The 12,947-nt window shown below is 40.5% G+C and overlaps 1 protein-coding gene and 1 long non-coding RNA gene across 3 annotated transcripts; one reads left to right on the top strand and one right to left on the bottom strand.

The window, feature by feature from the left end:
* The first annotated feature begins 518 nt into the window (after positions 1-518).
* On the top strand, positions 519-7,590 carry tmem231 (transmembrane protein 231). 2 transcript variants are annotated; one of them, XM_066713899.1, is made up of 7 exons: positions 519-1,032; positions 1,131-1,297; positions 1,772-1,900; positions 2,955-3,098; positions 3,876-3,957; positions 4,756-4,840; positions 4,983-5,115. In XM_066713899.1, exons 1-7 carry the CDS (start codon positions 894-896, stop codon positions 5,041-5,043), a joined length of 807 nt encoding a protein of 268 aa, XP_066569996.1. In that variant the 5' UTR covers positions 519-893; the 3' UTR covers positions 5,044-5,115. The 2 variants fall into 2 exon arrangements, with proteins under 2 accessions (XP_066569996.1, XP_066569995.1); XM_066713898.1 differs by having other exon boundaries at positions 520-1,032; positions 4,756-4,861; positions 5,079-7,590.
* A 2,857-nt stretch (positions 7,591-10,447) lies between these two features.
* On the bottom strand, positions 10,448-11,731 carry LOC136758269 (uncharacterized). Its single transcript, XR_010819943.1, has 2 exons — positions 11,544-11,731; positions 10,448-10,829 (listed from the first exon to the last, which is right to left on the bottom strand). It is a non-coding gene; the product is annotated as an uncharacterized LOC136758269 (long non-coding RNA).
* Between the last annotated feature and the right edge of the window lie 1,216 nt (positions 11,732-12,947).

The following is a 12,947-nucleotide window of genomic DNA, read 5'->3' on the forward strand; positions in this document are numbered from 1 at the left end:
ATGTCCGATTTGAACTCAATGCACACAGGGTACATTGGCTATCTATACCGAGGCCAGTCAGACTGTGCACCGGTGTAACAAACATCATTACAGATCATTGCAGGTATAGGCCATACGAATTTGTGTTATGCTTTATTTCATCTACGATTTGAAGGGCTTGTGCAAGAAATGTTAAATACATAAAACGTGTCTACAAAAATAAAACTAAATCTACAAAATGTATTTCCATAACAATACATTTAAAAATCGCAAACTATGCTGTCAACTCACATACTACATAAGAGTTTGAAAGATCGAAATACATAAATATATAGTTATGGCACTCAAATGCAAGAGATGTAGATAAGGTGATATATGCTGGAAATGGCTCTGCTGTCATTCTTCTGGGGGGTTGTTGAGCACTAACGCCGCGCCGCCCGCAGTGTGGAGAGCCGGCTGCGTCAGGACGCGCATGCGCAGCTCGTCTTGGTTTGTGTTTTACGTACAACATCCGGGCATTTGGAAAAACGCCTCCGGTTGCTATGGAACGAGGGATCTATGGAAACCCGCAGACGCCAAACTTCAGGCCGCGTTTGAAAACACCGCGCCTTCTCTTCCTGTTCATGCTTAAGGATCCCTTTTTGTCTTAATTATTTAGATATTCGGACACTTTGTGCATTGATTATTTATTTATTCATTCAGTAACTAGTTTATTTATTTTTAGCCAAGCGCAACCGATCATTTTAACCCCATTGGACCGCACTCTTACATCGAAAACGCTATTTTAGAAACAAACTCTGCAGTTTAACGCTATGGTGTAACACAAGATCGAAGGAGTAGATCACACCGGTTTTCAAGGCCTGTGTGTATTTATTTTGTATTTTTCTTTATTTTGTGGAACCGTATTTTCCCCCATGGCCATTTATGAAGTTTACTCCCACCCTGCTTTGCTGAGATACAGGACGAGTATCTGCACGAAAGCCACACTTTTCTTACTCCTCGTCCTCTGCCTCACCTATATCCCACCCTTGCTGGTGGCTTACAGGAGTCACGGTAAGATCAGCATCACCCTTACTGTGTGGCTGTGGCATGGGAAGTGTCCGTCTGTGTGACTGAGCATCACGTCCCGTTTCTTGTCTCTCTCTCTGCAGGTTTCTGGTTAAAGCTGAGCACCTACGAAGAGCAGCCAATAGTTAGGTTTCAGTATCAGGTTTTGTTAATTGCAGCAACCAGTACGAATGGAGATTACGTGGCGTGGAGCACTTTTCAAAATTTTAACAACCTGCAGGGCAGCAACCTCAGAATACCATCGATATCCGTGAGTTTAAAACATCCACACTCGTGTTTGTGTGAAATGATTGCTTTCTAAAATGTGCATTTTGTTTGTTGTTTGGAGAGCAAAAAAAGTCTGACCCTGGAAATGGGAGTCTGGAGATGTCAAGGAGTGCATGCTAAGTGTATACATTGAAATATGTTTTTTTTTTAAACATAACCAAATTGCGGTCATATCCTGAAACATTGCTACTTCTGTCCACTTTGGGAACCATACACAAAACATGTCTAAACCCTGGGAAGCAAAACATGCTCAATAGAACGATAAAGCACAGCAGGTCAAATGGATACAATAATTGAATAGATTTGAAGACACATCTGGGCTACAGTTTTGTCAGAACTTGAATGCGTTATTGATTGGGAGCATGGCATGGGACTCCTTTCTTTAGCGACTGATGGACTGATGGACAGTACCCTCCAGCTTTCACACATGGGTGCTTTTGTTTTCTTTACCCATCAGGCCAGAGAGGAAGACCAGAATCAAGATGGGAAGTTGGACCAGTTGAATCTCAAACTGGCACTCCCCCTGGAGCCCAGCGAACAGATCTACAGTGTGCAGCTCATCCTCACCTTCTCTTATCAGCTCTTCGTAAGTTGTCCATAACCCAACGACTTTGATCAGTGGTTCCCAACCCTGGTCACGGAGAAGGCCTTTTTCTGCTGGTTTGCATTCCAGCCCCGTTGTTGACTCCTTATCCGAGCGTCCTCCATCGGATTAAAGGCAGAACACAACTGACAAGGCTGAACTAAGGCAATCGTTAGCTAATTAGTTAATAATCATTAGTTCTTTGAATTTGAATTAGAGCCCAGTTGGAATGTACATGGGCTGCATCAGATACAGGGGTCATCCAGAATGAGGGTTAGGAAGCATTGATGCAGACAAACTGCCATTTACCTGTGCATACCTCTTGCTTTATTTATACAAAGACACATACTTTGTGTTTAGCCGTTATTGGATCTTTGTCAGCCAGGCAGCACTATACAAATATACAGTGCATACCTTCTAGTATATTGAGCTTGAAGTTGCTTCCAGGGATCTTGGTCTTTTGTACTTATTTGTTCAACTTAACACCGTGAGATTGCGACTTAATTATTGTGAACATTGACAATGGCCCACTGCTCACCACAGTGTGGCTCAACTGTCTCTACTCTACTCACAGTACAGTAAATAGATGCAATAACTAGAAAGTCCCACGGCAGTCGCAACAAAAGCGGCTTCATACACAGATATGCCTTCAACAGTGTAGTAAGCATCATGACTCTGGGGTCAAGGACAACCCAGGTAAGTTCTTACTTAACAAAACATAGGTTAAATAGACCCATTGTCCCTTTAAACAAATAACCACACAAAGGCAACACCAAACAAGCACATGAGCATTTACTTAACCAAAATAAAAATAATGCAACCAAGGTCACAGGAACAATAAACTGACCCTGAAAATCTCCCAACAAAAGACAGTGGTTTTCCACTGATTGAGTAGACAATGAGAGCACAGTATTCAACCGCATCCTCGTGCCAGTCAGCCAATCAGACCATGTCCAGAAAACCACACAATTAAGGGCAGGCCTGCTACACAAACAGGTCAAAGTACACAAACTAATGGGACCATATAGATGCAATTGTTTTCGTTTTCCATTGTTAGAGGATGTCCACCTTCGTCATGCAGAGCATGGCCTATATCCAGCATTCCTCTGCCATCCCTGGCTCTCAGCTCTTCGTCAGCGGGGATCTGAAACTGCAGCAGAGGCAGCCACTGAAGCACAGGGGTCTCGACACCACCTACAATGTAAGAGTCAACCCTGGTAACCTATTTCCTTCTCCTGGAGGAGCTGTAGGTTATAGTGCCCCTGGGATATTGCTGGATATCAGGGGATTCAAAACCAGTCCCCGAGGGCTTTCTGGGTTATAATTTACTTAATAAAACAAAGTTATTTGTTTAGTTAGCCAGGAATCCTCCTGCCTCCTCCAAGATCATTACAGTTTATAATTTACAGTTATGTAAATATGTATACGGCTAAAGCACCATTAGGATACATTTGTGTTACACAAGGGCTCAAGAAGTGATGTGAATTGCCTTCCATCTCTATACTTTTGTTTTGCCTGCTGGAGGATGTTGGGGAGTTTGCAATGAAATGCAAGTGAACAAGAGCTATTATGAATATCAGGAATTAAAGGCTTAAAACCTGTAGTGGAAATAAGCAACTGGTACTGGCATATGTCTGAAATGGCTGCAGTTTAGAGACAATGATTAGAATGGGGAGAAAAACTGTAGGAGGAATTGGGACACCCTAAATCAAAAGTTGTGTTACTGGGTTAATTGTGTACATCAGCCTGTTCTGGTGATGTCACTCCTGCTATTGGGCTGAAACTCCCTGCATCAGGGGATCAGTCTTATGGCACTGTGAGTTTGTTGCTTATTTGGGTTTGTGCAGATCAGGTGCTCGGATGCATGTCTGGGACAGCAGTTCAAACCGGAGACCGATCTGCCCACACACACGCTACACTCAGGAGAAATATGTTTTGAATCACAGTGCTGTTTTTAACTCTTTCAATTGGTTTCCAGGTTTCTGTTATTAATGGAAATAGCCCATTTGCCAGTGCCTACGATCTAACTACCATCATTGGATCTTATCAGGAAAGGAACAGTAAGTGCTTAGTTTGTTTCCTTTTCATTTTTCAGTAGTTCAAGAATACATGATTTTGTAAAAGGCTGTAAGAACGTCTGGTATTGATCAGCAACTATATTGGACTTATCCACATTCATTCAGTTTGGCTCATACAGGGCCTGTGTGCAGCTGCTTTTCTGTCTGTGATTTGAGATGTCTTTAGATGTCTGTGTGTCTCAAAACATCCGATTACCTTGCCTTGACACTTTCATGGGATGAGGTAAATATGGTTACATTTGATAACAAATTGTTGATTCTGAGAGTCGTTCTGCACAAGGTGACAGGAGTGGTGAGGTGGAAATGTACCAGAGAGTTTGACATATCTACTCATTAGCTGTATTGTTGATTATTCTGTAGTCAATATAATCTGTTAGTCTTGCATATTAATCAGTATTTATTGATTCTTCCTAATTATTCCCATATATAGACTTTTCTTTGTTCGCTTTCGAGGTCTAGACCTATAAATGACCGCACCTATTTTTCTCAGGGCTCAGAGCCTGTTTCTCCTTATTTTTTTTATTACCATTATAAAAATAAACATCTTATTGATTCACTGTGGTCTTGTGGATTCCGTACACAACAGATTTCAATCACGTTTTTATATTATTCTTCCAGCAGAATGGAGTAAGTACAACGAATTTCAAACTGCTAGCTAGAAAACGAACAAGAACAGCAAACTTTTCCTTTATGAAGCCAGCTTCTTAAAATCAAGTTTAGAAAGCCCCATCTTAGTTTGAATAGTTCCTTGTATATCACAATAATCCCTTTTTCTTGTAGTTTCCACAGTGCTGTCGAATCCGAGTCCTGTGTGGGTACTGGGTCGAGCGGCCAGAGCTCCATTTGCAATCAATGCAGTCATCAGGTACCCTGTGCAGATCATCAGATATCCTTTTCTGTCCTATGAATCTGACATGCTGAAGATTATCCTCAGCACAGATCTGAAATGTGTGCCTAAAATTACCCCAGGACTTTATTTCCTCAAACTAACCGCTTTGTCCCCTTAGGGCAGCTAGACATTTTTTGACAGCTCAAGCTTATTCAGGTGGAAAAGGTGCAGGATACTGATTTTAATTCCAAAATGCTTCTTAACGTCAGCCTACCTATCAGCCGGGCTTCTGGGAAATGATCAAGTTCGCCTGGATCCAGTACGTCAGCATCCTGCTCATCTTCCTCTGGGTCTTGGAGAGAGTCAAGATCTTTGTCTTCCAGAACCAGGTGCTGCCCACAGTGCCAGTCCCTCTGGTCAAACAGCACTTGTCCTAGTCCAGGCCCAGCTCCTGACCACCAGCCAGGACACTTGGAGGCGTCTGCTGTCCTTCAAGGTGGCAGTGGCTTCATTCAGCAACCCTGGAGAATTCAGAACAATCAGAACTTAATGAACCACACACAAAAAAGACTTTCACTTCCATGGTTTTCTAGACAAATGTCAAATGACAAAAAGTCTTCAAAGATACCGACTCGGTAAGGGGAACATTACGATTCAAACACACTGTGGTGCGTAGAGTCTCGGGACATTGTTGTGTTTATTATTTTCTGATCTGGCGCTGTCAGTGCTGGTGTGGGTGGGAGACTTCATTGTAATGTAGCGTACAAGCAAGACCGGCTGATCAAATATGGGCCCCACATCATGTATGGGGATGATACACATGTCCAGTTTCTTTCCATCATATCACAGATAGAGAGATGAATTCAACTCCCATTTCATATAGCAGTTTGAGCCAGTTTGGATATTACAATCTGTAGACTCTTGTATAAATGGTTCCTAACATTTTATGCATATTGCCATATTATGAATGGGTACATGGACAGATATGAGTTTGAAATTGCTTTTCTATTTTAATAGGACAATTTGTAGACGAGCCTTCAGCAGGTAATGTCTGAAATTTATCAAAGTAATAATATGCATTGGGTTTCCTGTTTCTATCCATACATCAAAACAAATCTGAAGAACAATCACTCACTCCTGACACAAGGTTTATATCCTGAAGTGTCATTTAGAGATGATAGATTCATGGCAACACTGTGTGTATTTCATTGTTTTTTTAAAGCATGAATGATGTACAACTGTATTGAATGACAATTTGGTTTTCTATACTTTAAACAAATACAAATATTTGATTGGAACATTTTCTGTTCTTGAGAGATATGCACATACAGCTCTGGAAAAAATTGAGACCACTTAACATTGAATTCTAAACTGGGGGGGGTCTCTTGTTTTTTCCAGAGCTGTATGTTGAAGCCTTTGCAGCAGCTATATTTCTCAACCCTGGGTCTTGGAGGACCCCCCACGCTCTGATTTTCAACAAAATCCAGAGGCTTTTAATTATTTTAAACGGTAGGGGTTTTAAGTTAAGTATAACATTGTATAAGGATCTTATCTTATTAAGGAACCAACTAAGAAAAACTTTAGTCAAATGTAAGCAAATTACTTCATTTAAGGGCTCAATTTAGTACTTGAGAGCTTGGTTGGGGGGAAAAAACAATACCGGGTATGGGGTCCTCCAGGAGCAGGGTTGAGAACCACTGAGCTAGTGTAAATGGACACAAAAAAGTTAAACACTGAAGACCCTGTTTTTCTCATACTGAACAAATTCCTACTTGAATACAAATCCATGTGCCTTTTGTGGAAATAACTTGACTCTTGCCTTGCTGTTTAACTGCTGCAGATAATCAGTAACCGCATATTGTTTATGTTTCAGTGTACAGGGGATATAAATGACTGTTTCATAAGCCCATTAGATATAGTATAATTCTCTATGTGTAATTCTCCATGCCGCAATTTCCTATTATTCTCACAAGACTCTTTAGGAGATTTTGTTGGCCGCAGATTGTTTAATTAGGGTGTGTGAAGCAGCAGTGAGTCAAACGCAACACAAATAATAGGGGATGGACCACACACGACAGCGGTGCAACAGGAAAATATGTGATCTAAGGGCTCTATTAAATGGCCAGAAGGCTGGGCTTGCTATTCAGACACTTTTACTGCAAAACCACAAGAATGTAACTGACCGTCAACTCCTGCTGTGTTCCCTGCCTCGCTCCCCTCCTCTTTGTCACTTCCTGTAAAGACCGGCTCTTTCTGCAGGGCAGCTTGGGCCACAGAAAACTGAACAGCAGCAGCAGGACCGGCACAGTGTGCTGCAATGATGTAAATCACAGGTTTGGTTACAATATTGTAAATGGTTTGTTTTTACATACGTTTGTAATTTTGTACACTTTTAAAGTCTCTGTGTCCATGTGTTTCTCTCAATTCAGTCTTGAATTTAAATCCACAGTGGGTGGTGTTACACTTTTTAGTAACCTTTTCAAACCTTTTTGTAATGGTTTCTGCTCTTTTGTGTAGAAAAGAGACTGTATATTTGTATACAGTAATGTGCAAAAGTTTTAGGCAGGTATGACAAAATGCTATAAAGTAAGAATGGCTCTTGAAATAGGTAGGGCCTCAGGAAACAGACACAGGAACTTGTTATACATGTGATTAACAGCAGAACTCCAATGAAAGGCATACAGTATTCATGGTTTATTTCTGTAGTATTCATACATCAATTCATTAAAAACGTATGTGCATTATTGTAATTTGTGACCTATTAAACAGTCTTGTGTGATATGGTTTATCGTGTCCGTGTGTCTCTCTCAATTCAGTCTTGAATTTAAATCCAGCAGTCCACAGTGGGTGGTGTTACACTTTTTAGTAACCTTTTAGTCTTGGTTTCTGCTATTTCAGTAAGCTTTCTGAATATAAGCAATAATACCTTGGTCATGGAAACTGGGAAAGCAAGAACACCCGAACATCAAAATGTCACGAGTTAATCTATGACAGTATTGGCCAGAGAAGGTAATTTGCCAAAACAAAAAAGTATTCATTGCTAGGAACTTGTACGTTTGGATAACTGGAGCATATGAACTAATGTAGCTTATGTCTGACTCACTTGTATCTGTCATGCATTTCAATTAGCATTCTGTATTTCACTGCTTAGAGAAACACAAAGACTGTATTCAGGACAGACATTACGAGGTAAACAGGAGTAACTGGCTGAATTTTATCCACAGCTGTGAGTGTTGAAATTATTTTATTCAATTAGACCACCGGTGATCGTCTAGGAAACAGTGTATATTTGAATATACACTCGCCTAAAGGATTATTAGGAACACCTGTTCAATTTCTCATTAATGCAATTATCTAACCAACCAATCACATGGCAGTTGCTTCAATGCATTTAGGGGTGTGGTCCTGGTCAAGACAATCTCCTGAACTCCAAACTGAATGTCTGAATGGGAAAGAAAGGTGATTTAAGCAATTTTGAGCGTGGCATGGTTCTTGGTGCCAGACGGGCCGGTCTGAGTATTTCACAATCTGCTCAGTTACTGGGATTTTCACGCACAACCATTTCTAGGGTTTACAAAGAATGGTGTGAAAAGGGAAAAACATCTAGTATGCGGCAGTCCTGTGGGTGAAAATGCCTTGTTGATGCTAGAGGTCAGAGGAGAATGGGCCGACTGATTCAAGCTGATAGAAGAGCAACTTTGACTGAAATAACCACTCGTTACAACCGAGGTATGCAGCAAAGCATTTGTGAAGCCACAACACGTACAACCTTGAGGCGGATGGGCTACAACAGCAGAAGACCCCACCGGGTACCACTCATCTCCACTACAAATAGGAAAAAGAGGCTACAATTTGCACAAGCTCACCAAAATTGGACAGTTGAAGACTGGAAAAATGTTGCCTGGTCTGATGAGTCTCGATTTCTCTTGAGACATTCAGATGGTAGAGTCAGAATTTTGTGTAAACAGAATGAGAACATGGATCCATCATGCCTTGTTACCACTGTGCAGGCTGGTGGTGGTGGTGTAATGGTGTGGGGGATGTTTTCTTGGCACACTTTAGGCCCCTTAGTGCCAATTGGGCATCGTTTAAATGCCACGGCCTACCTGAGCATTGTTTCTGACCATGTCCATCCCTTTATGACCACCATGTACCCATCCTCTGATGGCTACTTCCAGCAGGATAATGCACCATGTCACAAAGGTCCAATCATTTCAAATTGGTTTCTTGAACATGACAATGAGTTCACTGTACTAAACTGGCCCCCACAGTCACCAGATCTCAACCCAATAGAGCATCTTTGGGATGTGGTGGAACGGGAGCTTCGTGCCCTGGATGTGCATCCCACAAATCTCCATCAACTGCAAGATGCTATCCTATCAATATGGGCCAACATTTCTAAAGAATGCTTTCAGCACCTTGTTGAATCAATGCCACGTAGAATTAAGGCAGTTCTGAAGGCGAAAGGGGGTCAAACACAGTATTAGTATGGTGTTCCTAATAATCCTTTAGGTGAGTGTATATTTGTATATTTTGAAGTCATACATCATAGTTTTATTGTACAAATGTGAACTGTAAAACAAGAATAATGTAGGCTTGTACCTCTGCATCTTCATCATCATCATCATCATCATCACCATCAGAGAATAAAACCAAAGGAAAAGGCATGATTTTAAACTTCAGTCACTTTACCCATTTGTCCCAGAAGAACTCCTTTCCATATTCATACTGTCTAAAAAACAGCTTAGCGTGTAATCAGACTGCAAAGGCTCCATTTCCAAACTTGCCAAACCCGGCCACCTTTTGTAATAGCTATAAAGAAATCTGTAGATTGCCACAAAGAATGAGAAACGCATCCTTGTTATGAAACCCCAATATTCCCCTAGAAAGTTTCATAAAATGTGTTTCCCAGCCTGAAATAATTGAAATGAATACTGATTAAAGCCAAAACATATAACATGATTATTTTAGAACTGCAAATAAATTCCAACTGATTTTAAAATGCTGTGCTCAAGGTGATGTTTTTGTTTTTAAATTCAGTTTCCTTTCTCTTCATCTTTATGGAGTGGCTTGAAACTGCCACTCATTCAATCATTAAATCATCAGCAGCAATAAAGTTATAGCTTGCTAGATTTTACACCATTCCATATATCAATATACATGTATATATAACCAAACACAGCACAGTAAAAGATAGAATCCGTTAAACATTGACATGTTCCTGGTTATTTGTCCCTAGTAAAAACAAGACAATGAAGGCACATACATCCTGATGTAAAAGCACATCAGTCATTATCTAAGCCAAAGAACCATACCAAAGAATAAATGCAAATGGTAGTGGGGGGTGTAGTATACAGTAGTGATCTACAGGTGTAGCCAGCGATGGTGTCTTGTCACTACAGACAATTCGATCATTTTGAAACGTAATTTATGCAAAGTACTTGTACTTCAGCTATTTCTCAGGTAAATGGTCAAGTAAACACTTGTAACTCTAACCATTCCCTTAGTTTGAAAGACCGAAACAAAGAGTCTGGTCTATTCTGTAACCCTGTCCCTAACATTGTGTGAAACCGTCGGGGGTGGCCACAGTTTTGGGCTCTTGAAATAGGTAGGGCCTCAGGAAACAGACACAGGAACAAGGGGTCATGGTGCAACAGTGAAGATTTATTTACAGTGCCACAGTGAAAACAAAATAACTGAAAACAAAACCCTGGTTCCGTGTTGAGTCTAACTACCTAGTGAAACAGGTCTCTCTAAATATACAACTAATTGAACCAGACACATGACGACAAACAACAAACAGTCCAAATCGCACATCAAAAGAGCAGTCAAAAGTCAAATGTTCTTGCACTCATACTCTCTTGTTCTCTCCCTCCTCACCATCCAGCTCCAACTCCTACGCCCCACCAGGAACTCATGCGCTGCCTGCTTTGAGGAGGGGAGCCAGTCACGGAGGGGTAATTGTCCACCCCCGGGATCCGGGGACGTCATCACACTTGTTATACATGTGATTAACAGCAGAACTCTATTGAAAAACATACAGTATTCATGGTTTATTTCTGTAGTATTCATATATCAATTCATTAAAAACGTATGTGCATTATTGTAAACTGTGACCTATTAAACAGTCTTGTGTGATATGGTTTATCGTGTCCGTGTGTCTCTCTCAATTCAGTCTTGAATTTAAATCCAGCAGTCCACAGTGGGTGGTGTTACACTTTTTAGTAACCTTTTAGTCTTGGTTTCTGCTATTTCAGTAAGCTTTCTGAATATAAGCAATAATACCTTGGTCATGGAAACTGGGAAAGCAAGAACACCCGAACATCAAAATGTTACGAGTTAATCTATGACAGTATTGGCCAGAGAAGGTAATTTGCCAAAACAAAAAAAGTATTCATTGCTAGGAACTTGTACGTTTGGATAACTGGAGCATATGAACTAATGTAGCTTATGTCTGACTCACTTGTATCTGTCATGCATTTCAATTAGCATTCTGTATTTCACTGCTTAGAGAAACACAAAGACTGTATTCAGGACAGACATTACGAGGTAAACAGGAGTAACTGGCTGAATTTTATCCACAGCTGTGAGTGTTGAAATTATTTTATTCAATTAGACCACCGGTGATCGTCTAGGAAACAGTGTATATTTGAATATATATTTGTATATTTTGAAGTCATACATCATAGTTTTATTGTACAAATGTGAACTGTAAAACAAGAATAATGTAGGCTTGTACCTCTGCATCTTCATCATCATCATCATCATCATCACCATCAGAGAATAAAACCAAAGGAAAAGGCATGATTTTAAACTTCAGTCACTTTACCCATTTGTCCCAGAAGAACTCCTTTCCATATTCATACTGTCTAAAAAACAGCTTAGCGTGTAATCAGACTGCAAAGGCTCCATTTCCAAACTTGCCAAACCCGGCCACCTTTTGTAATAGCTATAAATAAATCTGTAGATTGCCACAAAGAATGAGAAACGCATCCTTGTTATGAAACCCCAATATTCCCCTAGAAAGTTTCATAAAATGTGTTTCCCAGCCTGAAATAATTGAAATGAATACTGATTAAAGCCAAAACATATAACATGATTATTTTAGAACTGCAAATAAATTCCAACTGATTTTAAAATGCTGTGCTCAAGGTGATGTTTTTGTTTTTAAATTCAGTTTCCTTTCTCTTCATCTTTATGGAGTGGCTTGAAACTGCCACTCATTCAATCATTAAATCATCAGCAGCAATAAAGTTATAGCTTGCTAGATTTTACACCATTCCATATATCAATATACATGTATATATAACCAAACACAGCACAGTAAAAGATAGAATCCGTTAAACATTGACATGTTCCTGGTTATTTGTCCCTAGTAAAAACAAGACAATGAAGGCACATACATCCTGATGTAAAAGCACATCAGTCATTATCTAAGCCAAAGAACCATACCAAAGAATAAATGCAAATGGTAGTGGGGGGTGTAGTATACAGTAGTGATCTACAGGTGTAGCCAGCGATGGTGTCTTGTCACTACAGACAATTCGATCATTTTGAAACGTAATTTATGCAAAGTACTTGTACTTCAGCTATTTCTCAGGTAAATGGTCAAGTAAACACTTGTAACTCTAACCATTCCCTTAGTTTGAAAGACCGAAACAAAGAGTCTGGTCTATTCTGTAACCCTGTCCCTAACATTGTGTGAAACTGTCGGGGGTGGCCACAGTTTTGGGCTCTTGAAATAGGTAGGGCCTCAGGAAACAGACACAGGAACAAGGGGTCATGGTGCAACAGTGAAGATTTATTTACAGTGCCACAGTGAAAACAAAATAACTGAAAACAAAACCCTGGTTCCGTGTTGAGCCTAACTACCTAGTGAAACAGGTCTCTCTAAATATACAGCTAATTGAACCAGACACATGACGACAAACAACAAACAGTCCAAATCGCACATCAAAAGAGCAGTCAAAAGTCAAATGTTCTTGCACTCACACTCTCTTGTTCTCTCCCTCCTCACCATCCAGCTCCAACTCCTACGCCCCACCAGGAACTCATGCGCTGCCTGCTTTGAGGAGGGGAGCCAGTCACGGAGGGGTAATTGTCCACCCCCAGGATCCGGGGACGTCATCACACTTGTTATACA

The sequence above is a fragment of the Amia ocellicauda genome, chromosome 9 (assembly GCF_036373705.1).
Source record: "Amia ocellicauda isolate fAmiCal2 chromosome 9, fAmiCal2.hap1, whole genome shotgun sequence".
In the NCBI taxonomy this organism is placed as follows: Eukaryota; Metazoa; Chordata; class Actinopteri; order Amiiformes; family Amiidae; genus Amia; species Amia ocellicauda.